The 24,481-nt window shown below is 35.3% G+C and overlaps 1 protein-coding gene across 1 annotated transcript in view; it reads left to right on the top strand.

Annotated features, from left to right (window-relative positions):
• The first annotated feature begins 2,005 nt into the window (after window positions 1-2,005).
• LOC113226150 (zinc finger protein chinmo) overlaps window positions 2,006-24,481 on the top strand; it is a 68,282-nt gene continuing 45,806 nt past the window's right edge. Inside the window, exons 1-2 of the mRNA XM_026458681.1 lie at window positions 2,006-2,067; window positions 14,987-15,132. Of these exons, the coding sequence (XP_026314466.1) occupies window positions 2,009-2,067; window positions 14,987-15,132 (205 nt within the window). The 5' untranslated portion in view covers window positions 2,006-2,008. The remainder of the gene's footprint in view (window positions 2,068-14,986; window positions 15,133-24,481) is intronic.

Genomic DNA, 24,481 nt, shown 5'->3' with positions numbered 1-24,481 from the left:
CCCCGTGACAAGGTGCCCAAGATGCTGGCAGCGTTCCCCCTTTGTATTGCTATGCTAATGCGTTGGGCAAAGTAGCTGCCGGCCCTTGGGTTTCCCAAACAGCCTATTAATTTTTTGGATAACATTTTGTACAGATGAAGGGTACTGGGACCGCACGGGATTTTGACTCCAAAGGTAGTCTGGAATCCTGGTACTTATTACTTTTTATTCTTTCCGCCAGCTTATCATTGTCATCATCAATTTATTCCTATTTCTGCCGCCGAGCAGTGACGTGAGCATTACTGTGTTCCGGTTTGTTAAGGGTCCTGGTAGTACTGGGACTTGTCAACTTACATATCTGAGGATTACGGGCGCAGTGGCAGTGGGCTTTAATATCATGCGTCACTTGGTATCGTAAAAAAAATCTATCCTTTCCAAATAATCATACAATCAAAGCATTTCTAATCATGAAATCAATCGTCATAAACACATTAAAAAAACAATCAGGCACGGGATTTTCGTTCCTATTAAAATGTACACAAGTTCCTATTAAACTTTTTATTATTGCGTACATTTTTCTCATCGTTACATAAATACTAGAACTCTACAACTACACTGCGACCATGCCAAATCCTACCTATTCAATAACCTTATCGTTATTATCGCCTTAGCATTAAGGTTCAAATTCGTTGTGTTTGTTTTGTAGTTAGTGGAAAATCGGAGCTCTGAATGTGTCTCTAAGCAATTTCACTGCTTCGTTCGTGGAAATAGAGTCCAAAATTTCAATGTGCTTACGTCGTCGTAGTAAATTATGACCCGGGAGGGGAGCGGTGCGACGCGCGGGGGGACCTGTGGGAACATTGAATGCAGTAAAGGCTGTATTCGCTCGATGCAGGGCTTTGTTTGGGGCCCGTTAGAATCGTGCACATTGTACTTGCGTAGAGCAATTTTGTAATCAGATTAATCAGGAAGTTATTTATTTGACTATTTATTGTATTGTTATATTATGCGCCATTTTATTATATTTCAGTCTCCATTTGGTAATTAAAAAAATATATTTAAACAGAGCGTTAAACCAGTACAATATAATTTTAATTCGAAACATAAAATTAGTCATCATGGTAATACGCTACCGATGTGTCTCATGATAAGGAATTACCTTCGAAAATACCTACTGATATCAATAAATTACAATAACCTTGAGATTTTTATGGAATATTGATATAGTAATAAATAACCATAACACAAATTTAACAACAAAAGATATTTTCCAAATTATCCGATGGTCCACAATAATCGTACATAAACTAATACTAAATTTAATATATGAAAAATAAATGAATTTAGGTCAATGGCTTTGTAAAAAAACTTGTACTGCATTATTGCATTTCAATTAGAAGTCGCGGGAATTATGTTTTTTAGGTTAAAATAAAATTTCCTCCTAACAAAGTTTGTGGTTGTTTGTTGTTTTATTCCCAAGTATTGAAATATGTCAATGACCTTTTACACGTGTTGCATATTGTATACAATTCATCGCAAAGCAATATACTTTATTGCACACAATAGAACATAAAATCACTCTCGTAAAATATTTTAACAATATAGTAAGTTTATTAATATCGTCTTCTAATGATATACCCAATAAATATGTATTAAAAGATTATTCCATTCATTCATTCGTTCAATTTGTTGTCTGAAGCAAGCTACTCTTTCCCAAACTACAGCTGCAGAGTGACCGCCGCTGCGGCACTTTGCGCAACTCGGTGCACTCCCCTCCCGCCCCACCATTCTAGTACGCGTGCGCGTGTGTTGCATGCCGGAACCGGGTCGCAGCCGAAATTCCGAGAGCACCAATTTAAAAGGGGCCCCTACTTTACACATTACAAGTGACGCCTAAGGTTCAATCAAACTGGTTGTCTATACGTGCACGCATGCAAATGTACAGTTAGGCTGTAACGGTTGAGGCTCGGCAATCGATACTCTATCGGGTCTCGGTGCAGCAGCAGAATGCTCGAATTTCGCTCCCGAAATGGTGTCCACGGGTCAAAAGAAGAATAGAGCTAGTCGATCGCGATCGTCGTCGAAATCGTAAGTTTTTCGTTCTGTTGGTCTTGATTGTTTCGGTTTTCATTTGTTTTAAATCATTTTTTAAACAATACCCCTGTTTTTCGTTCCCCGCATGTTGGTGTTCTTTGTCACAATTTTATTCAACAATATCTATGTACTAGCGTGCTAGATGCGACGTTCCGTACACGCTGTGTTTTACTGGTGTGCGGTTACGACACAACACTTCAATATCATAGATTAATAAGCAACAGAGTGTTATGACTTCACAATAACAGAGTAGGGATAATATGAGTAAAATAATTTCTATAGTTACCATTTGGATGTATAAATTTAAAAAAAAATAACAAGAATACCAGGCTGCAAGATCCTAGCCTTTCGGCAAGGCAACATACATAAATTGACAGCAATAATTTCAAAAACTCGACTGTATTTTTTTACATAATTTGTTTTTTTTTAGTAATATAATCAAAGCAAAATGAAATGTATTGTGCAAGTAATAGCGACGTTGCCAGGAACTTTACGTTAATTCCCCAACTGGATGACAGGAAGTTTACGTTAATTCCAAAATGGATACATGTCATTGGTAAACACTCAATATTATTTGCCTGTCAAGCTCATTCCCAATAGGTATGGACTGTGGCGTCTGTCCACGGTACTACGATAGTGATACTCTTTGACAAAATTCAACATTAAAACAAAACAATGTCACTATTGATAGTTGTTTGTTTGAACATGTAGTTGTTGTGAATGTTCTTGTCTATAGATTGAAGTTGTTGATTTGGTTATAATATTTTTTTTTTAAATTTCGTAAATAAAAGAACCAACTTGTTGAGTTGTTGCGCATTACAATGAAGTGATATTTGTGTAATCCATGTATTCTACGTAGAAGAAGATTAGTCATGTTTGTTTTCATATATTCAATCAATACGTACTTCTCAATATTAACTGGTTTTACTATGAGACCGCTGTCCAAAATGTACAAAAAAGTCTATTCGTTCCGTATAAAATGTCATACCTACTCGATTTAAATGTTATATCTGACGAAATCCGCGTTGTATAGACGTAGTGTAAATTATATATAGTTCGGTTACCTAGGTAATATATAGATAATATGTGATAGATAAGTATTTATTACATATTATTGAATAAAAAATTACAGTGAATTCATAAAAAATAAAATGGAATTTGTTAATCACTTGTACCTCTCAAAATTATCGTTCGAACGTATGGTAACATAATAATTGTATATGGCAATATCTATGACTTAAATAATAGGTATCCAGCCATAGGGATTATTTAAAAAATAGATTTAAACATCATTTGTAGGTTTGTAAAAAATATCCTACTAATTCCTTTATAACGCATTCAATACGAGTCCATTATTATATACAATATCTAATAAGGTCAGCTAAAAAACTATGTCTCAATCTCTTAAACTCTATTTAAGAGTGGTTACACACGGCGACTATAGCAGCGATGCAAGCGCGCGACTGCATCGATACAAACGCGCTATTGCATCGCTACACTTGGGATTTATAGGCTATTGCATCATTAAAACTGTATATCTACTGCATTGCTGCTAAAGGTCGCCATTTAAACACTTTAAATGTTACATTATGACGCGATCCACATGTCCACGTCATAGAGATTTCTTATTTCGTTTCTGATCTGTGTTTCTTTGGATTGGCGTTCCTGGAGTTACTATTTGTGTTTTTGATATTTTCATCACCGACTTTCGGACATTCTCTCGATCGAACCCGATTATTAAGCTACAGTCACAGCTGCCAAATCATGATAATCTACGTTTCTTCGAAAGCAGTGTCGTTTTTCTTTTATCGTATAATTGAAGAATTTAATTTTTCAGCAAATTTCTATTGAAATTTAAAAATCACATAAATTCTACCTCGGTATACAATTTGGGCCAAAATTGAACATCTCCGTTATGGATAATTTTTGTTCATTATAAGTAAATTTTGTGAGAGAGCGAGAGGGCAAGAGCGGTAGCCCAGTGGAAAGAACAGTTGTTTGTCACTGTCAATGGAGAGGATGACGATTCCATCAAAACCCTTGTACACATGACTTTAATTTCTATGTTACATACATTTGTGAATGTTTGATAGGTATATCTTTCGATGAAGAAAATCATAGTGCCCCTGGATATCGCAGAAGGTTCTCGATTTTTGGAAAACGTTTTAAGTCCCAGTCAAAAATTACTGAATGGAACCAATAATATATTCTCGTTTACCGATAAGTGAATCATAAGATATTATGTATAAATAAAAAAAACCCATTATTCGCCATTCAGTAAGGTTTTGAATTTTCAAATCGTGTTTTCTTAATTTCACCATAATTGAGTTACGACAATATTTAGTTTTATGTGCGACATTTCTATCTCTCTTCGTATAATTAAGAATTCGGAACAGTGTGGTAAGAGAGCGTTTTGGTGTATTGATTAGGATAGTAAAGGACGGATGTTGGTAGATTGAGTATACAAATTTATAGAGCGAATGTGGATGGACACGTGGAAAGCGGTAGACTTGGTTAAAACCAGGTGTCAAGAATAAACGGACACATATTTATACTCCTGTGAAAGGAAAAGTTCTAGGAGGTTTGTTAGAAGTCAAGAATATTTCTCATATATTACATGTAGGCTCGGTAGTGGTTATATATTTAAAAGAAACTGTAGTGCATTTTTGTTTCGGCCCATACTCTTTAATAACAATAAAGTACATAGAATTACTTACCTAGTAGATATTGTAGTTCTCAAAATAGTTAACATGTAAAAGACAATAACTGAAAAAAATTTGTAAACACGTAAACTTAAAGATAAAGTAACTAGAATTTGGTGACAAGGAAAAGTATAAGTCTTGACTATCCTTTCCACAACAGGCTCTAGTTCTCTAATCCACAGCCTCAAATTATGGGTTTTTAAAGGAACCTTCTACACTACCTTGCAAAATAAGTTCACGCACATAAAAAAACTGAGGTCACCAAATTTGACAGAAGTTACCATGGTATAGGCTACCGCCTCTCAAGGCCGTGGATTCAAATTTATGAGTAAAATTCAAACAAATTTACCAAGTGCTTTTCGGTGAAGGTAAAAATCGTGGTGAAACCTACAACCTCGGAAGACGTGTAAAGTCTCCATCCCATTTTAAGCCAGGGTGACCAACTATGGCCTAAACCCTCGCATGAGAGTTCCCCGTTCTCAGCAGTGGGATGTGTAAGTGAACGATGCTATTGTTGTTGTTGTAGTCACGTAGACAGAAAAATACGAACTAGGCTCTTATCACAACACACCATACTTGCATTTACTTGATTTGGGTCCGTAAAAGGCCGAAAAATGAGAAAGCAGAATGATAATAATTTATTTCGAACCATAAAACATGCCTAGTTCGTAAGAAAAACGGTGAAAAGAGAATTTCAACTTCATTATATTAAAAATTGAGTTACTCCCTTGACTTCCTCATCCTCTATCTAATATTTTAAGATAGGACAATTATACTGCCGCCGTTAGTTGAAAGGGCGCATGTGAGTTTTTTTTTAAATTTTGTTACGTATACTGCCGTGGTCAGTAAGGCCATCAGAAAAGGCCGACCCGTCACTATTTTATTTAGAAAAAAAAAAAAGGTGGATAAGTTACGAAGTTACGTAATTGTTATATTATTATTCATTTATTAATTTGTATATATATTTAGATACAAAGTCAGCAGACACATAGAGAACCTTACACTGTTTTAACATATACATTTTTATGCAGTGTGTTGTACCATTATAGGCGTGTACAGCATTAACGAGAAAATAACCTTAATTTAAAAAGAAAATGGTTAAAATCATGTAGAGAAAAAAAAGAAAACAAAAACTATTATCTAAGTAATTATTAAACAAATTATAACCCCTAAGATTCCACGTTAAACCAGTTGTGACATTCAGTTTGAACTTTAATGAGTCGTGGTAGATGTCGATTATGTTTACATAATGCAAATTCCCCCGAAAAGTATGAGTAAGCAACTTCGGGGGTTGCTCTTTGTAAAAAGACATTGGTATACACTTCTGCCCTCCTGGTCATAATATCGCATTTGTATTTTGGTAATTTTCGAAATATTGGCACCTAAAGTTTTATTTAATTGAAAAATGTCGTATAACAATAAAACTGATACTAAATAAGATATATAAAAACCGCTCATAAGGGGGTTGAAGATCTTGCTTTGCTAATCGCGGAAATATTAATGACTTAATTTCGCTAAAATATCGATTCCGAAATAGTTTAATTTCACAGAGCATGATTCCGGTGACTTTTTTTTATTAATAGTTTTGGCTTGGATACAAGTCCTTTGAGCCATGTCTTCGTTTAATTATCGGGATCCTCAGTAATAATTGCCATTTTAGTTCTAAATTCTAATACATTATGTTTCAACTTTGTCTTAAATAACTTAGTTCACTTATTTGGGTGTATTAAATAGGATTTTAAACGGCGTGAATCAATATTTATGTTTTATTTTCACTTAAATCACATTATCTTCTATCACTTTGAACAATAACTGTGAATTCGTAATTAGTGGAGTTTTCAGGATAAAGTCTTGCATTTTGGCTTAAAATGCGGAATATAGTTCTAACTTTCTTCGTCACTATTTCTTTCTTCGTTTTGTCTTTATAATATTCTTAAAATAAAAACTGTACTCGTAACTTCAAAAAACCCGCCATTTTTTACACTTGCCCCGGTGGCGCTTGAGATTTGAAATCTCTAGAGTTGTAGTAATGTGAAAACTAATTTAAAAAATCAACTTAAATATCTTATCGATTTAATTTGTAACGACGATAGAATCGATTTACATAAAATAATTTAAGGATGAATAATAAACAATATAGAAAGGAATCAATTATTAAGTTACCAAAAAACTACACAACAAATAAAAAATTAACAATTAAATGAAAAGTCAACAACAAAGCACAAAACCAACTGTAATGAAACGAAATTTAAACAATTACTTCAAAAACATCACGCAAAACTCAAAACAAAAGATAACGCGTATACAAGGTGTATGCCACGGAAGAAAGAAAAGAATGGAAATGGCATCAAGTAACATTTGTATCAAAACCGGTGTCGCCACACACACACATTTGAAAACGTAATCTTACATTAGTACTAAGATAACATAATTTAGATTGGTTATAAATTATCGAACGAAAATAGACAATAATAAAAAATTTTTGGTAAAAAAAATTGAAACTTACTTGGATCTAATAAGGTTTTATTATTACTAGTCACATAAAAGCTAAAAATCCTATCAAGATAAACTTCTAGGAACAAAAGCAAAAAGTTGACAATCTACAGATAGGGATGTGACATTTAATTGATATCGACATTATGTTTCATAACTAGCGGAATATTGAACTAGGCATTGCTTTATACTTGCTACAATTAGGGTTAACCACGGAGTATATGGAAACGGCATTTAAAGCAATTTCTTCGAAAACTAGCGTAGGTGACTTTTACACGCACACATATGTTACCAAATACGCATAAGGTTTTACTACACGCAAATATTAATTCATATTGGCATGGCTACGCAGGCGTGTGCGTAAACGTAGCTACATACTACAATGACAGTTTTAATGATTTATTATATTATCATCGTACTTTCATTAAACTACTAGATTTCAAGCTAATCCGTTCACTGGAAGGGTTTAAATATAACACAAATGAAATAAAACACAGTCATCATAAAAATCTTTATTCTCCCTGAAATATGATATATTTGTTCAATAATTACCTCTTTCTGAGCTGACTGAACATTACTACACCTATAGTGTCGACGAGCTTGTCAAGAAAATGAAGATACTTATTTCCGAAGGCGAAGAAGCGAATCATTTGTTTCATGAAAACTTGACGAAAAATAACTGACAATGCTTCAGAAATGTTTTCACGTTTAGATGTGGTCTATAATTTGCGACTCAGTTTCATGTCATATATTACCTGATTTGCCAAATGATGTATTTATTAATGAATATTTCGGTTGTTAAGCATATGTATATAATTGAATGTGATGTCATAAAATGCCTTTACCAAATGGTGCTACATTTAGTAGGTACCCAGTTTTTACCGCCTGTTGCTTCAGCTCATTTCTCCTTTAAAAAGGATCCGGCGGGAAACTAAAAAAATCGATACAAAAACTGCAAATGTAAATCATGCCTGTGATAAAACTAAGAACTCAAGAGGGTGAAGGTGACGTATAATAAGCAAGTACAGAGAAAAGGAAATCATGTAGATAAGGGAAAGAAAATCTCCAAACTCAAAGTCTTCATTTGATACTCCACGAGATTACGTGCATTGTAAAATTATCGATACTGTACCTCTTCTATCTATATTTCCTTTTTTTCCATTAATTTATCGTTTTTACTTAAATTAAAAATTAAAAAAACTATTAAGAGTGTTGGGACCAAACATTTAAATAATCAAAATTGTTAGCTGTTAAATAAGTGTAAACAATTTATATTTACACTTGGGTACCGCTATAATAAAAAAAAAATGTTGAACTAAATCAAAACCGGGTTTCTAAATACAGAGATTCTACATATCGATAATTTGATTACAACACACGGACCCAGTACCAAGTGTAATACGACGCAAGTGCAAGCAATTCATTGAGCGTCATTCGAATTATTCTTTTGACGGCGGCGATGGCTAGCAACCAATGTATATTGTTATTAGCAGGTTGCAAGAAAATTGTATTGTTCAAATTATTAGAAAATACAGAGTTTTAGTACTTACCGATGAAAAGAAATCACTGCCGGAGTATTTTTTAAACTTTGGCTTTTTACGCGACATGATATAATAGCACAATTCGGCAATATTTCTATTTTTTCCACAAAATAATTAGGTATATATCACATTTGAACGACGACTGACGCGCTGTTGACACTCATATGCACTCGCTTTGACGCGAGATACAAAATAGACGATTAGATTTATCGATTTTACGGTGTAAATCTCTATGGATAAAATATTCCGTTTCACGCAACAAGTAATCGGGGTAATTAATTTTTATCATTATCATATAATTTTTAAATAAAATTACAGTTGTAACAAATATTGTTTGTTTTTGGTACATTATGACAAATTTTGCTATTTCTTTTGGTAACCTGGTTGAGAGATTGCTTAAAAATAGTATGCGTAAACGTAAACATTGGAAATGTCACAGGAGTTATCCTATATGAAATTGACTATAGTCATGATTACATTTATTTATCTCGTGAGTTAAATAAACCATGACCATACAAATATTTCTCCCAGCCCATGAATCGAACCCGGGACCACTGCGTAGCTGACCAGCATGGTAACCGCTCGCCCACGGAGGCGATAATATAACTATTTGCAAAAGGTTTTTGTTTAACGCTATTCTAATACATTTTTTTATGTGAACAGTAGTGCGATTCGCGATTCACGTAAGTTCAAGTTGTCAAAATATCGTTGAAGTTACGTAGTCGTTCGATCGACGTCCTATCCAAATTATTATTATATATAGGTATTATATGAGTAGAATCAAAACGTAACGACTAATGACATTTAGTCGTCCAAAGCTTATTGAAAGAACTGTCAAAATTTTAGCAGAATATGCCAGAATACGTTTTAACAACATTTGGATCGAACGACTTTAAAATTGGACTCGCTGGCATTAACTATCACACGTGACTACGAAAAAGCAGTCCAACGACTAAATCGCTACGAAGTCGTAACGGTTTGATTACGTGAATCACCCCCAGAGATGTTGCTGTGAGTTTGTGAAGACGATTGTCAAGAACAGTCGGTTTATTTTTATTTTTCATATTAATATTATTTCTATGCCTATTTTTTTACGAGATTATTACTTTTCTTGGTATAAATTACGTTTTCGTAAATATACTGTAACGCCAATATAAGAATGTTAATTTTTTTCTGGGGCCTACTTTGTAAATTGCCTTAAGAGGGTAGCTTCTGTAGGGTAAAGATTCTATTAAAGCCGGCCACAAAAATAAATATCGATTTTTTTCATATACTTTATAATTATTGTATCGATTTGTTTGGTTGTCGCGGTTGAACAAACCTATTTTTTTCAGAGTTAAATCGCGTGTATTTGTTAATATTAGACTAATGATGTCTATGGCCATGACCATGGGACCAGCAAACAGGTACTTTCGTTTGTTTATAAAAATAATTATAAAAAACCGATCTCAAAAGTTTGTGGAAGTACATCTATTTGCCAATTTTTATTGAATCGGTTACCGGAAAGTGCACGAAACCGGTGTTAGTAATGAATCCCCTAGTTTGTCACCTAAGGTGGAATATTTTCGTCAAATTGAAATGGGAGCAATACCGATGTACCGTCTTTCCAACAAAAAAGCATCAACATCGGTTGACAAATACCGCCGGAGAAAAAAAAAATCAAATTGAGAACCTCCTCCTTTTTTGAAGCCAGTTAAAAATATACGCGATTTAGCTATAAAAAAATATTTCACATCTTATATTTTTATTATACAGTAAATGTATGATGCACTGCCAAATTAATTACGTTATAACGACGCATTATTCGCAATAAAGTCCCTTAAGCGTATTAGGCGAATATAATGGGGTCCTAATTAGCAGTCGAGTTTTAGGGCTTAGTAAATTGTTATAAAGAGAATAAAGGCTTAATAACTATAGAATAGGCAATGCAACAAAACTAAAGTGCTGAGTAACACGCAACCGGTAGAGGGCAAAGTTCGCCTACATTTGCCTGGATAATTTATATCGTCTTTTTAAAGGGGATAATTATTATTCTATTGTATTGCCTGTATGTGTCTTTCAAATTGAAATTCTGGATTCTTCTTCTGGATTTGCTCTTTGTAAATAGGTACTTATTTGTTCTCATTTATTATTCACACTGTATTTCAAACCAACAACCAACAAAAATCTAAATGTGTAAACAATTGTAATAATTATTAATACAAAGATCCGGCTGGATTCGAACCAATGTCTTCCAGCAAACTTTGTCAGGTGCTATGCCAACTAAGCCACGCAACGAACTAGCGGACCTTATGAATTCTTCTAAATGCTTGTTGCAGATCTTTGTTTGTGGTTTTTAACGACTTTTTGCCATTACACTATATATGAGAAATCCATTTCGTTCCGTGGTTTAGTTGGCGTCTGGCACCGTTTGCTGGAAGATGTTGGTTCGAATCCAGCTAGATCTTTGTATTTATAGTTACTACAAACTAGTGGAGTAATTTTACAAAAATAATTGAATACCATGGTGGTCAAACATTTAATAAACTTAAAATTGTAAACAATTATTTTAATATTACTTATACATGCGTTACTTATGCATCCATTGCTGGACGTCCTCGTTTTTCCACGTTTTTTCACAACTATTCAATTCCCCTTTTAATTGAGTGGCTCCTCAATAAGTTATCCTCCTATGTGGTTACTTAATTTGCAAAAAAACTGCTGCGATTCTGTAGTGCTTCGAGCATGTTCGTTGAGGCACGCACAGACAGTTTCAACGCAGTATTACGCAAAAAAATGAACTCGCTTATAGACAGAGTGTGGGACAGTATAACAGCATCTTGAAGATTAAGTCTAAGAAATTTGATTGTCCTTCGATGTGGAAATTCACTCAAAGGATGAAATCATTGTTAATTATTAAGTACTAACGTAGGTTAAGACAATTGTGGACCTATGAAGTTCTCTGAATAAATAAATAAATAAATAAATTAACGATAAAAATATTTCTTTTCATTAATAAAATAATATTTTTTTAATCGCAAGGTTCTTTCTAATACACACTTCAGGTTTCTACGCTCAGTGTAATTTAGGCTACGATAATACTGCGTGGTATCGGGCAGTATATCCATAATAAGTTTAATAGGTGGATAGTAAAGGGCAGTGGTGTATTTAGGGACGGTATTTGGATATCTGTTACTGAAGTAACAGTTTTAGTAACAAATGAAAAGTGTCCAATGTGGATTGACTCAGAATGATTTCGCTAGTAACTACATCGCTAAATTATATTTTTTTCATCACACTTGCACGTACGTGACGTTGTGTTACATTACTTACGTAAATAGCATGATTGCATGCAGGCTGACTTGACTATAATGTCCCAAGTAAAACCCTCTGGCCTTTTTTCTTCTCATTACAGCCATGGTCGTATAATTATTATTTATTTTATTTTAATGAGAAGGAAGTGCAAGTATGATGAAAAACATTGTATGTTTCATGTATGAGCGTTATGAACCTCGTCTTCGGGCGAAGTTCTGAACCAAAATTCTATTATCTATGGTACTCGCTGCAGAACTGAAAAAAATCATTATCATATATAGGACTATAAATGAGTTTCAAAAAAAGAACGTCGTGTTTTTGCTAATGAAAAGACTCTTCTTAAACGCGTAACTGTGTGTAAAAATTCTAATTATTTTATTAAATATAATCTTAAAATGATACGTAACAAATACAAAGGCGTAACCATTTGGCAAAAATGAACTATTTAAAGACTATAATCAAATATGTCGTTGATCAAACGCTCTACTGCCTCCTGGTTGGTTAAAATATAAGCGGTACTTGGCCAATCACGGACACATCTATTCTGTCTCTATAGTTTTTTATTTTGTAGCGCTTGTTTTGAGTTTGTTGTTGTGAATTATTAACTAACAACTTTAAATAGTGGGTGTTCCGTTATGCTACATTATAATTTACTCGTAGAAAAAGTACTGTATGCAATCATTATATAATTAGGTCTTAAAATCTAAAAAAATACCTATTACTTAGGCCGCGAGGCTTTCGACTTCAAAAATCCTCATTATGTAACGATTGCATAAAATGCTGTTATCGGTTTGATATTAATAGTAATTAAGTTGAAAATACTTGTTACTTTTAACTGTGTTGATAATATGCCTTACTTCTCGTGGGAACGTCCATCAGGCGTTAAGCAGTCACCGGGGCATTACACATTCATGACAGGGCTGGGTCCGCATCGATCATGCATCGGTTAGACACCCTTCGACCTTGTGGAGCCTTCCTGAAACATAATATATTTGCCTTAATGCGGTTCTGCTCTGTAATTACTACCTGGTAGCTTTTGAAAATTAGTTCTTACCATTTTGAAAATAAGTAGGTTTTCAAGTTGACGGTATTTGTTTCCCTGTAGTGGAAATAGTGATGAAGGAGACTCAGTCTTTTAAGGCCCTTTAAAAAACCTCGACAAATTTTTAACGCCTCACGACTAGTCTAGTCTTTTAACCCTCAAGTCTTGAGTCATAAGACTAAAACTGAAGACTAATTCGAGTCGAAGTCTTTTAACCCTAGGAAGCTTAAAAGACTTATGGGACTTAAACGACTAAAAAGACTAAAACGACTGACGCCTCATAGCCTCGGGAGTCGCGAGTCATGAGCCGTGTGGCGCGATTTTATTTCTACCCACAAGGCATTTATTTTACGATTTTTATTATAAGTAAATAAACGTGATTATTTACTATATACTATTTACGCCATTTTTATTTATAAACTTCAGGTTTAATAAGACATAGAACAGGTATAAGTCCTTTGCAAACAACTCGAGTCGTTTAAGTCGTTCAAGTCGTTTAAGTCTTTTAGTATAACGACTGAGTATTATTAATAAAAACCCGAAACCCCAGTCTTAATTTTAGAGTCGAGTCCTGTAAAATGGAGTCGAGTCGAGTCGCTATAAAACGCCTTAAAAGACTGAGTCTCTTCACTAAGTGGAAATCAGATTGAAACCAAAATTAATATCACCCTAAAGGTATGTCCTGTTGATAAAAAAAGAATTAAATTGTTCCATGAATGGTGACGATATGAGGTAATAATACCGTACACACTCAACATAGCCCCGCACTGGGGAAACCCTGTGTGTCGGGTGCCATGGACACACACATAGAAAACTACAAATTACACCCAAACTCGCGAGAGAAATAAATGTAGACCATACAAATATTTCTGGGAATCGAACCTGGAACCTCTGCGTAGCAGTCCGGCTTGGTAACCGTTCGGCCACGGAGGCAGTCTAACTAGTAGTAGTCTAGTGAGGTAACCTCCCACGACTTGTCACGGGCGTTCTCCAACAAGAAAATTTAGCTGTTTAGGACGTTACTTTTCTTTATAATATAAATTGACGGGACGAACAAGTCGTGTGCCTGGTAGTAAGCTACACACCTATCCAAAACAGTTGCAGTGACACTCAGAGTTTTAAATCGCAAAGATCTAAGGGGCACTGCCACTGCGCCTGTCTCCCTGAGACATAAAGTTGACAAGTCCCTTGTACTCGTAATTTCAACCCCTACTCTTCAAAACCGGAACGCGGTTATATTCACATTACTTGGCGGCAGAAATTGGTATGGTAAGTATTTGCTTGGACGAACTCTTTGACAAGGAACTCTACTGCTACAAGACTTCACCAGTTTTCGAAGGTCTGCAAACCTTCTTCGACTAGCAGATTTTTGCCAGATGTTTTCCATAGCCGTCAGTGAGAGGTGAATGCCGCCATCGGGATTGAAACCGTCGTCATCTCACTTAAGAAGCAACCATTCTTCCAAAAGCGTACCACCGCTTGTCTCCAGAAAAGATCGATTACTTTCAGATAGTTTCTTGTGTAGACATTTGTGTGATACCATCATCCATGTAAGCATATTGTTTAGTACAAAATGTAAAGCCGGATGTCCTACCCACGTTCGATTGGACATTTTTCATCGCAATCTGGAAGTCGTATATCAGGCATCATCAGAAATGTTGATAAACACTATTAGCCTAGACTAGGAACACACTCAGAAGCAAATACAGCTAAGTCATGACAGCATTTTCGTCTTTCACCTTGGTCTTATCGGTACAGCGGGCCTGTTATAAGGTTTATCTTGCTGATCTTCGATCTTCCTCTTATGTAAAGCATACTAAATATGATTATTCTTGTTACAGGGCAGGTATCCGAGGCGGCCCGGGCATGGACTCGCAACAGCAACAGTACTGCCTTAAATGGAACAGCTTCGGCTCCAACCTGGCCACGTCGTTCGCCAATCTCTGGAACTCAGAGAGTCTCGCCGATGTTACTCTGTACTGCGAGGGTGAGTTTTAACATTTTGTAATCTTTGGATTTCAAATTTCAACTCGAATCTAAGCCATCCGATTGGATAACTCAATCTCAAATAACTTTTATTTCCGAGGTAACAAATTACACTTGGAATCGTCACATTGTTTAAAATCTATTACTCATTCGTAAGGCAGATTCCAAAAGAATGAGTAAGAAATTCAAGGGGTTCTTTTTGTCTAGTAAATGTCTATTAACTTTAGCCTTCAGTGGGCTTAAATAGTAACTCAGGAAGGATGCAAACCAATTTGTGCTAATGGCTTATAATTCAATGACATAAGAATGAAATGTTTCGGACTTTATACTTTTGGTGTACCCGAAGAAGGAATAAGGGAAGTAAATTGCGAAATCCCGTCGAATATCATCGAAGCGATAGAAAATAGCCAAGCAGGCCATTATTCAGCGGTGATTGAGACTAGAAGCTTCGATGCTACACGAGAGTTGTTGCTAATTAGTCTCTCTTTTGCTTTTTGTTCCATCAAGTCTAAAGCAACTTACTAGTATAGGTCAGAATCGCTAGAAAGGTGACAGCAATACTCCTAACACGACCGAACTTATGCTTGATAAAGATTTAAAAGCTGTTTTGGTGTAAAGAACCTCCTGAAAGGAAGCTCAATTTTTGGTAGCTCTTTTTTATTGACATGCTTTAACACAATCATTTAGCCATAACGAACATAGTTTGTAGTTATAATAGATAATAACTTTTTATTAAATAAAAACCGATCTCAAAAGATTGTGGAAGTACATCTGATTGCTAAGTGTTATTGAAATTTATTAACGGAAGGTGTATGTAATCTAATAAACCCGATTCATCCCCCATTTGCCACCCTCAGAGGTGGTATATCTTCTTCAAATTTCAATGGGATCACTACCAAAGTATCTTAGTTCCATCAAAAAAGAATTATCGAAATCGGTTCAGGAATTGCGTGACATAGTGACAGTAGACTCTTTAGTCTAAGTTTTTTACCGTCAAACTTATGTTTGATGATGAATTCTTTCTCAATTACTTAGTAATTTAACTATATGTAGATTGTATATCAACCTTAAAGTTACTTGGTACTTTCAAAGTAGACTACGTTTGTTTTGACTTCAAACAATATGATTTTCAACAGCGTAAATATGTAAATTGAAACTTTGGAGTCAATTCGTTTATTATGAGGTTATGATCGTGCTCGCTATCGAGTTACTCGGCAGTAAACACTGTCAGCATTTCTTTATAACTTAACATCAATAATTTTAAGAAGTTCTTGTTAATGGTATCCCCTTTTACTAGTAAGTAAAATAATAACATGCTTACTTACCCGTTGGCTTAGCAACCCGAAGTGTGTCTTGGCCTCCGAGACGGACTGGAACTGGGACGAGATCGCACAAGAAATTGGCGCCAGAACACATTGTCTTGTGCGATCTCCTCCCAGTTCTCTGCGTGCAGGTCATGGAGGTCTTATTTTACTTCGTCCCTCCATCGGTATATTGGCCGACCACTAGGACGTGTCATGTAGGCTCTTTTACCGCCCTATGAGCTGGATCCTTCCGAGATGTGCGAGCGAATGGCATCTTGCAGACTTGATCGTTGTGTCTATAATCTTTATGTCATACAGTTCTTTCGGATCCTCCAGCTACCATCTTACCTCCGTCTTGGTCCCAAAATCTTACGGAAGATTGTTACCAAGAACATACTAAATGTATTATTGAGATTATTTGTGAAATAACTTAGTTTTGTTATGATTATTTATACAAATTGAAGTGAAGAATGCACTAAAATTTCTCATTAGATGTCACTAGCGGAACAGAATGCCGAAAAATCCTGTACAAAGATATTTAACAAAAACACATAGGAGAATTTCAACAACTCGATAACTTGACCTGTAGCTCAGTCGGTAGAGCAGCGCTACGGTACAGCGTGGTCATGGGTTCAAGTCCCATCGGCTCGAAGAATTTTTTCTGTGTGTTCGATCTTTATATTAATAATCATAACAACATACTAAATTAAAATTTTATAATAATCCCGATACGATACAGTGTGCTTCAAAAAGGTCAATAAAGTTACCATCCGTAAGCTAACAACGCAGACCTATTTATTGAGCCCAAATACGATAGTTCTACTGTAAGTAGTTGAAGAGTTAAGGAGTCTGCAGACTATCCTGATTGTAGCATCAGATCAAGCTTACCATTTTATTGTGACGTCACCGGATTGCCATAGTATACCAATTTTCAAGACGTTTGGACAAGTGCCATTGAAGTTAATATTCATTTTATGACTGAGATCTTTACACGAACTGAGAAAAGAGTTGATGGTCTCTAAACAGCCTGGACAGACGTTTATCGATCATAGCAAAGAACTATCCCGATCAAATTAGCTTTCAAATAAAAAGAACCACTCCATTCGTTTGGGAGTTACATTACGGTGCCACAGACATACGGACAACCAGAGACTTAGATACAAGAACCTTTTTTATAAAAAAATAAACCAATTAAATTACCACCTCAATCAACCGTGACCATGGGACCTGTAAAGGGCCGGAACGTCGGTTTGTTTGAAAAAACAAATATACGCGATTTAAATCCGGAAAAATAGTTTCATTTCCTATGTGTAACAATCGCGAAAACCTAAGAACTCGATAAAAATAAACCTGACCTATAATAAATAAATATGACCTTTCATCTATTTAAAGCCAAGTTTTATTGAGAACGGTTAACGGAAAGTGGTTGAAATCCAATAAACCTACTTTTTATACCTTAATGTGCTACCCTTAGAGGTGGAATATATTCTTCATATTAATAAATGAGGCCAATTCTGAGGTACCCTCTTTCCAACATAAAAAGAATCATCAAAATCGGTTCACATATACCGGAAAAAATCACACAAGAAATTCAGTCGAATTTAGAACGTCCTCCTTTTTATGAAGACGGTTAACGGATGGGTTAGTTTGAATTGCTATACTGAAAATTTACTTTTCAATATAATCGTATCTCCGACAGTAAAATGTCGTAATTCGTAAAGTGAAATTGTTCGGAAGCTGACTAAAATTAACACTGAAACAAAATCTTACGAAATATAATCAGTATATTGTTTTTCATATCAAATAGAAATCCTGCCAAATGGCATAGTGCCACGTAGTTTTAAAAAAAACTTTACTTATTATAGGCGCTTTTATTTTGCACTTCCTGCAAAATAGCGGTGCTGCTTTGCGGTGGAAATTTTGACACAAAGGAAACAGACTTACCACCGATGGTACATATGGTTGCATCAAGTTTCCCACTTTGGACTTTGTCCGTTCTTATCAAGCTTGAAGTGCTTTATTTTTCGAATTAAGTCACATTATTATTTAAGGTGCAATTGTATTCTCACACTGTATATTTTGATTGTAATGTATGTGCATCCGGCAATATAATAATTGGAGGAAAAATACTACATGCTATAGCAAATAACAATTATATAAATTAAATGACATAAAATACAGGAAATATTATACTTACTCAATATGCTTAATATAGAAGAATATTTTTTATATTCAAGTAGAAACGTTTGAAATCGTCATTTTATTAACCGACTTCAAAAAAGGTATAGGTTCTCAATTGTACTGAATTTTTGTATTTGTGTGTTTGTTACATTGACATTTGTGAACCGTTGTACAATGTACACTGTTGAGTCGTTTTGACGAGGACTTCCAAATGCGTTTCAGTAGAGGAGACCGCGGTTACTAACGCGGGAACTAACTTTTGAGGTCGGTCTTCCTTTTATAAAAAAAGTTGTAACATTCAATGGTTTGCTTATTTTGAAAAAAAATCTGTCGAGAAGAACTTTTTTGAGTCAAGGGTATTTGAATGGCCCATTGCGTTTGGGAACGTCACAAGTTTGCCAGGGGTTGTGAACCTTCTTCGAGGTGCAAATACCTGGAAGTATTGCTAGTAAATATTTACAAAACATAGCTTAGCAATTGAAATAATACGGATTGAAACCTTGGACCTCTTAGAGAAGCAACTGTTTTTTCTGCCAGCCTACCATGTTGTATAGAGAGGTTAATGAGAAAACTTTGTTAAGAACAGAATTGCGTTTATTCAACCGAGAGCGCAGGTTTTAAATTTAATTGAGACCTATGCCTGCGTTATAAATTCTAAGATGATTATCTCTGGAAATAGGTTTTTTTTACCACGGTATTCTTATTATCCTAAAGTAACGGAATATAAACATTGTAATTGTTTATTTAAAATTATTGTTGCTAAAACTTTAACCAAGTTTCATAAGGAAATTATTAAAGTTATTACTAATATAGACTTAATTGTTTTCACGCAATATAAGTGGCTATATATCTGCAGAAATAATTCGTAGTTTTGGTCTATTAAAGCCACGTGATTTTGCTTTAAAAGTGCTTTGAAACAAATTGCGTGTATGTAAAATTTTTACGATCATTCTCGGATTAGCGTTGACTACCTAGTTTCCGTGGCAAATTTTATTGTTTAAATATTTCATTTGTTATCGTGCAATTATTTAATATATAAGTATTGTATCGTGAAATATTATTTAATGATTACACGATAATATACTTGAATATTTCAATAATAAAAATTGCCACGGATATTAGATAGTGAACACTATTCCGAGATTGACCGTCATACCTCTCCTACTCGTATGTAAGAAAAAAAATGCCGTCATAGAATCTTCAATCTGTCTCGTGAAAAATTATGATTTTGCAGATGTGGACTTATTACACCAAAGGTACTAATTAGTCTTATTCTACGACCTCGCCATATATTCATAAGTGAAACGTATTCGAGTTTCTATATCAATTTGTCGTCTATGAACGACATCTTTTTATGACCTCCGTAGTCGAGTGGTTTGCAACCGATTTTCATGGTGTCGCTATCTGTGAGGTCTCGTAGTTTGTAGGTGTTTGTGGTACCGTCGTTGTTTCCGATTTCCATAAAACAAGTGTTTTAGTTACTTACTTTGGGATCACAGCAACGTTTGTGATGTTGTTTAGTAAATAACAAAATAATAATAAATGTAATTAATAGCAAATGCTTTGACGATATGGACTGTCGAGCGGTTAGCGGCTGGAGCGTTTTTTCACAACAGCATGTCTCAAATAGTTGCAAAAACATTTCACCTTTAACAAATATCCTTTTTTTAAAAGAACGTGCACTTAACTAAAACTAAGCGTTAGTTTACTTTCGATTGTGAATTATTATCTTTCTATAATATGTTTTGAAAGCAACAAATTAAACAATGTTGAACTTTAACATCTATGAATTAAAAAACGTTATCGCAGTTTAACATAGTGCCCACAAACATACATAGTTACAATCATGCATGTCCGTGAAATCTCGCCAAAAATGATAAACAGGTTGTTCAACTCCAGATAAATACGTATTATATGTCTGAATATAACCGTAAGGGACACACTAATCACTGATTTACTTAGGGATTACATAAGAAACGTTCATGGGTTGATAATTAGGCTAGTCATTCTTCGTTATCAATTAGTCCAGCCGGCGGTTTAATAATAACTGCAGTTCATTGCAATTAATTCATCTATCCAATTTTCACAGTAAATACTTCGAATGTTCAAAGAGATTTTAAATGTCGCGCGGCAAGTTCACAGGGACAGGCCGCGCTTTTTCACTTTCCGATTAATTCGTACAAAAGTCTATCTTGTTAATGCGAGTTCGTTATTTCCATATTCTACCACTCGCCATCATGTCATAGAATCAAGTCATATTAAATTCAACACATTCAAACGACAACAGCGCCACCTCTGCGACCTCACCCAATTTGAGCTGTCAAAGTGACGTGGCATTTGTGAACAAAGAAACCATGATCGAGACTACTTAATGTGATACGTAGATAGCTTAATAAATCACTTCTCTAATAATTAGAAAACAATTTATCCCTTTGTAAAGCACTTTACATAAACAATAAACCGAGTTTGAAGTGATAACTAGCTTCGACGTTTTATGTATTTTTTTAACTTTTGCTACATTTGTTTGATTGACATTATTTTTTTATAATGTTATAAGGATCGCTATAAATATTTGCTTTTGTTGAAAAATTGATTTTACTGTCATCTCTCCCAGATTTCTGCTTTTTGATTGAAACCTTAATTAACCCGTCACGCGTTCTAGATACACACCGTGTCCGAAATGATTTTGTGTTTATTAATTTTTGGCCGTGGCTCTAGGACGCTACGGTACAGAAGTGGAACACAGTATGTCTCTATGATGTGTGTCGGGTTAAAGAAATCGATCTGGAAATGGAAAAGAAACTGAGGATTCTCTCGAAAACTTGCATTAATTTAAGAGTACATTAAGTATACTTCATCACCATCAATTTTTATACATTCCACTACTGGGCATATGTCTTCTATAAGAAGAGGATTTCGGCTATAGACGGCCAAGCGCCGAACTTGAGTAGTAAGTTCCATACGATCTCCAATGCTTGTGGAACATTGTTCGACATGCAGGCTACCCTTGAGCATTAACGAGAAGAAATTATAGTCGTAAATATGTACATATTGCCGCAAGGATCGGTACCGCAGCTATGTGCTGCTTTTATGAATGAAATTGGGTCCCAGCGGCAGGGTGCTAATGATGGGCAATGTGATTGCCAGCCCTTACGTCTCTCAGTAGGTTACTCTAATTCACTTTCCACATTTCATTTTCTTTTCTACCAGTTTTGTGAGAAAACAATGTAAATGAATTATTATTTTGTAAGAATCGCTAAAACGTAATTGTGTGTTTTTGTTAGTGAACAAGACAATCTATAAGATGGTTATCGTACTTTAATTCACCGTCAGAACGTGTAAACTGTAAACGATAAGTACGTAGTTGATTAATTGCAGCTAATATACGGTAGCAGTGATTTTTTTTATATCAATGTCGGGATGAACAAGTTTGTTCATCTACCCATAACGGTCATTCTCGGACTAGTGGTTCACAACCTGATTTTTATTACTTAAATATTCAAATATATTATCGTGTAATTATTAAATAATATTTCACGATACAATACTCGAATATTACATTTTGCACGATAAAGAAATCGAATATTTAAATAATTAAAATTGCCACGGAAATTAGGTAGTGAACATTAGTCCGAGAACGACCGATAACAGTTGCCGCGTGTGGCAACACAGTTTTAAATCGCAAAGAACTTAGGGGCACTTTAACTGCGCATGTCACCCTGAGACATAAAAGTGACAAGATTTATTCATCTATAGTTTCACTACCACTTCAAAGCTGGCAGTGCTTCTCAGGACGAACTCATTCATAAGCAGCTCTAGCCATAGAGCTACTGGCAAAAGGTGAAACAGAATTAAGCAACAAATGTCCTAAAACAAATGGAATTTTCCCAGTAGATATATAGCATCAACTGTACGCCCGAAAACATCAACATTATTTAAAAACGCAAATAGTTATTGTATGCAAACTGCGCGGCCTTGAATACTCATACATTTGCACTCGTTATCAGCTTACACGTGCTGCCCAAAGTATGCGGTTTTTCCTTGCATTACCGAGTTTGAATACACAAGGTGCGTTTCTTCAAAATGTGAAAGGTATTATTTTTGAGATTTAAGTAGAGTAGAGTTTTTAGAAGCAGTAAAGCTCATTGTGAGACTTTCGTAAGTAACGCCAACGTACCTATTTCTGCCGCCAAACAGCAATGTGAGTAGTACTGCGTTCTGATTTTGAAGGACAAGGACTGGGCAAAGGTAAATCGGCGGACGGGAAGGCAGAGCACGTTCAATTTATCAATGTACGTTTTATGTTATTTCAATTGATATAAGGTATAATTTTGAATGTTCTGAGACCGACCTTGAAGCATCGTGGCGCATTTCTCTCTGCGGGTCGTATTCTAGAACTCTACTCAATGCTCAAGCCACGATTTGAGTGTAATTTAAAGCACTAGAAATCATACTCAACTCCCAGCCATTAGGGTCGTATTTCCAGTGCTTGAAATCATTGAGTAGAGTTCTAGAATAGACCGTAAGTCTCTCAGCGCGTGATTCTAATGTCTCATAGAGACTGGTGCTGTAACCTTTGGAATTTAAAACGCTGTGTGGGACGGCAACTATTTTTACCATATTGATATCATAAAAACTACAGTTGAGAACGGTTGTTTCTCAATTAAGTGATTGACAATAAAAACAAACTCAAGTATTAATAGGTTGTCCAATTTGAACTTCGGCAGACACAATGAATCCATGGCCAAAAATGCAGCAAGCAAGCTTGGCATTATTTACAGAGGGTTAGGGTTAGAATTACTTTACACTAGGACAGTTTTCATCTGTACCGAACAAAAGTCCCGTCGTGCGTGAAGTACTGCTGCCTTTGGAACGACTCTGCTACATACAACTGGCCACTTTGGATTCAGTTGACAGGAGGCTTATATATGACTCGGAATTAGTAGAGGCGAAGCAGAGCTATGAACACCGCCGTAAAGTTGTCTGCGTATCGGTATTTTACGGGATACATCACAGAGAGTATGCGATGGAATTGCATGATTTAATTCGGCCTTTCCCTATCCATTACCCGAGGACTAGACGTAGGCTTGGGTTCCACCCCACGTTGTGGATATTCCAAAGATGTTACGCTTCCATATTTATATGGCGAACGGTTATGGAGTGGAATTTACTGCTTGCAGACTTATTTTCTGAAAGTTACAACATGGACCTTTTGAAGGCGAAAGTGAATAGGTATTATTTAGGTGTGCATGCTCCATTGTCACTTTCCATCAGGTGAGACGGAGGTCAAATGCGTACTTACATTAAAAAAAAAACACAAATTACACTCACAGACAAAATTTGAAACTTCTAATTCAAGGTCTTTCTTTTGGATAAAAGACGACAACGGCAGTTCTGATCAGACTGCTTCTTCTTCTTATAGAGTCGATGCTTCTTATATTTTAAATAGTATGTTGCCTTCAACTGCGCTATCTGCGGCCATGTAGAGATCTTCCATCACAAAGGTATGAGGGATTGTGTTAGAGCATCACATAGACTAACATCCCCCATTTACACATTTTCAACTACTTGATACTACAATCAGACTATTGACTGAAGAAGACGATTTACCCTGAAATGTTGTACGGATAGATTTTATAACGCTGTCATGTGATGGTATGCCGTTTAGCCATTCTTATGGCAATTGGTTAATTTCAACGTATTCTTGATTTAGCCCATATCTTGACTGCCAATCTCGATCTATCAACAAATTATATTTATAAATAAAGTAAAAATAAGACGACCAGTGTTCGCTTATCAAAACTGAATAATATCGTACGTGCTCAATTCGATAAAATGTCATGTAGGGCAGTTAATGAATAAGGT

Source organism: Hyposmocoma kahamanoa, unplaced genomic scaffold, assembly GCF_003589595.1.
Source record: "Hyposmocoma kahamanoa isolate Upper Pololo Valley unplaced genomic scaffold, ASM358959v1 182, whole genome shotgun sequence".
NCBI classification, from domain to species: domain Eukaryota; kingdom Metazoa; phylum Arthropoda; class Insecta; order Lepidoptera; family Cosmopterigidae; genus Hyposmocoma; species Hyposmocoma kahamanoa.
This window is presented reverse-complemented; position numbering and strand designations above follow the sequence as displayed.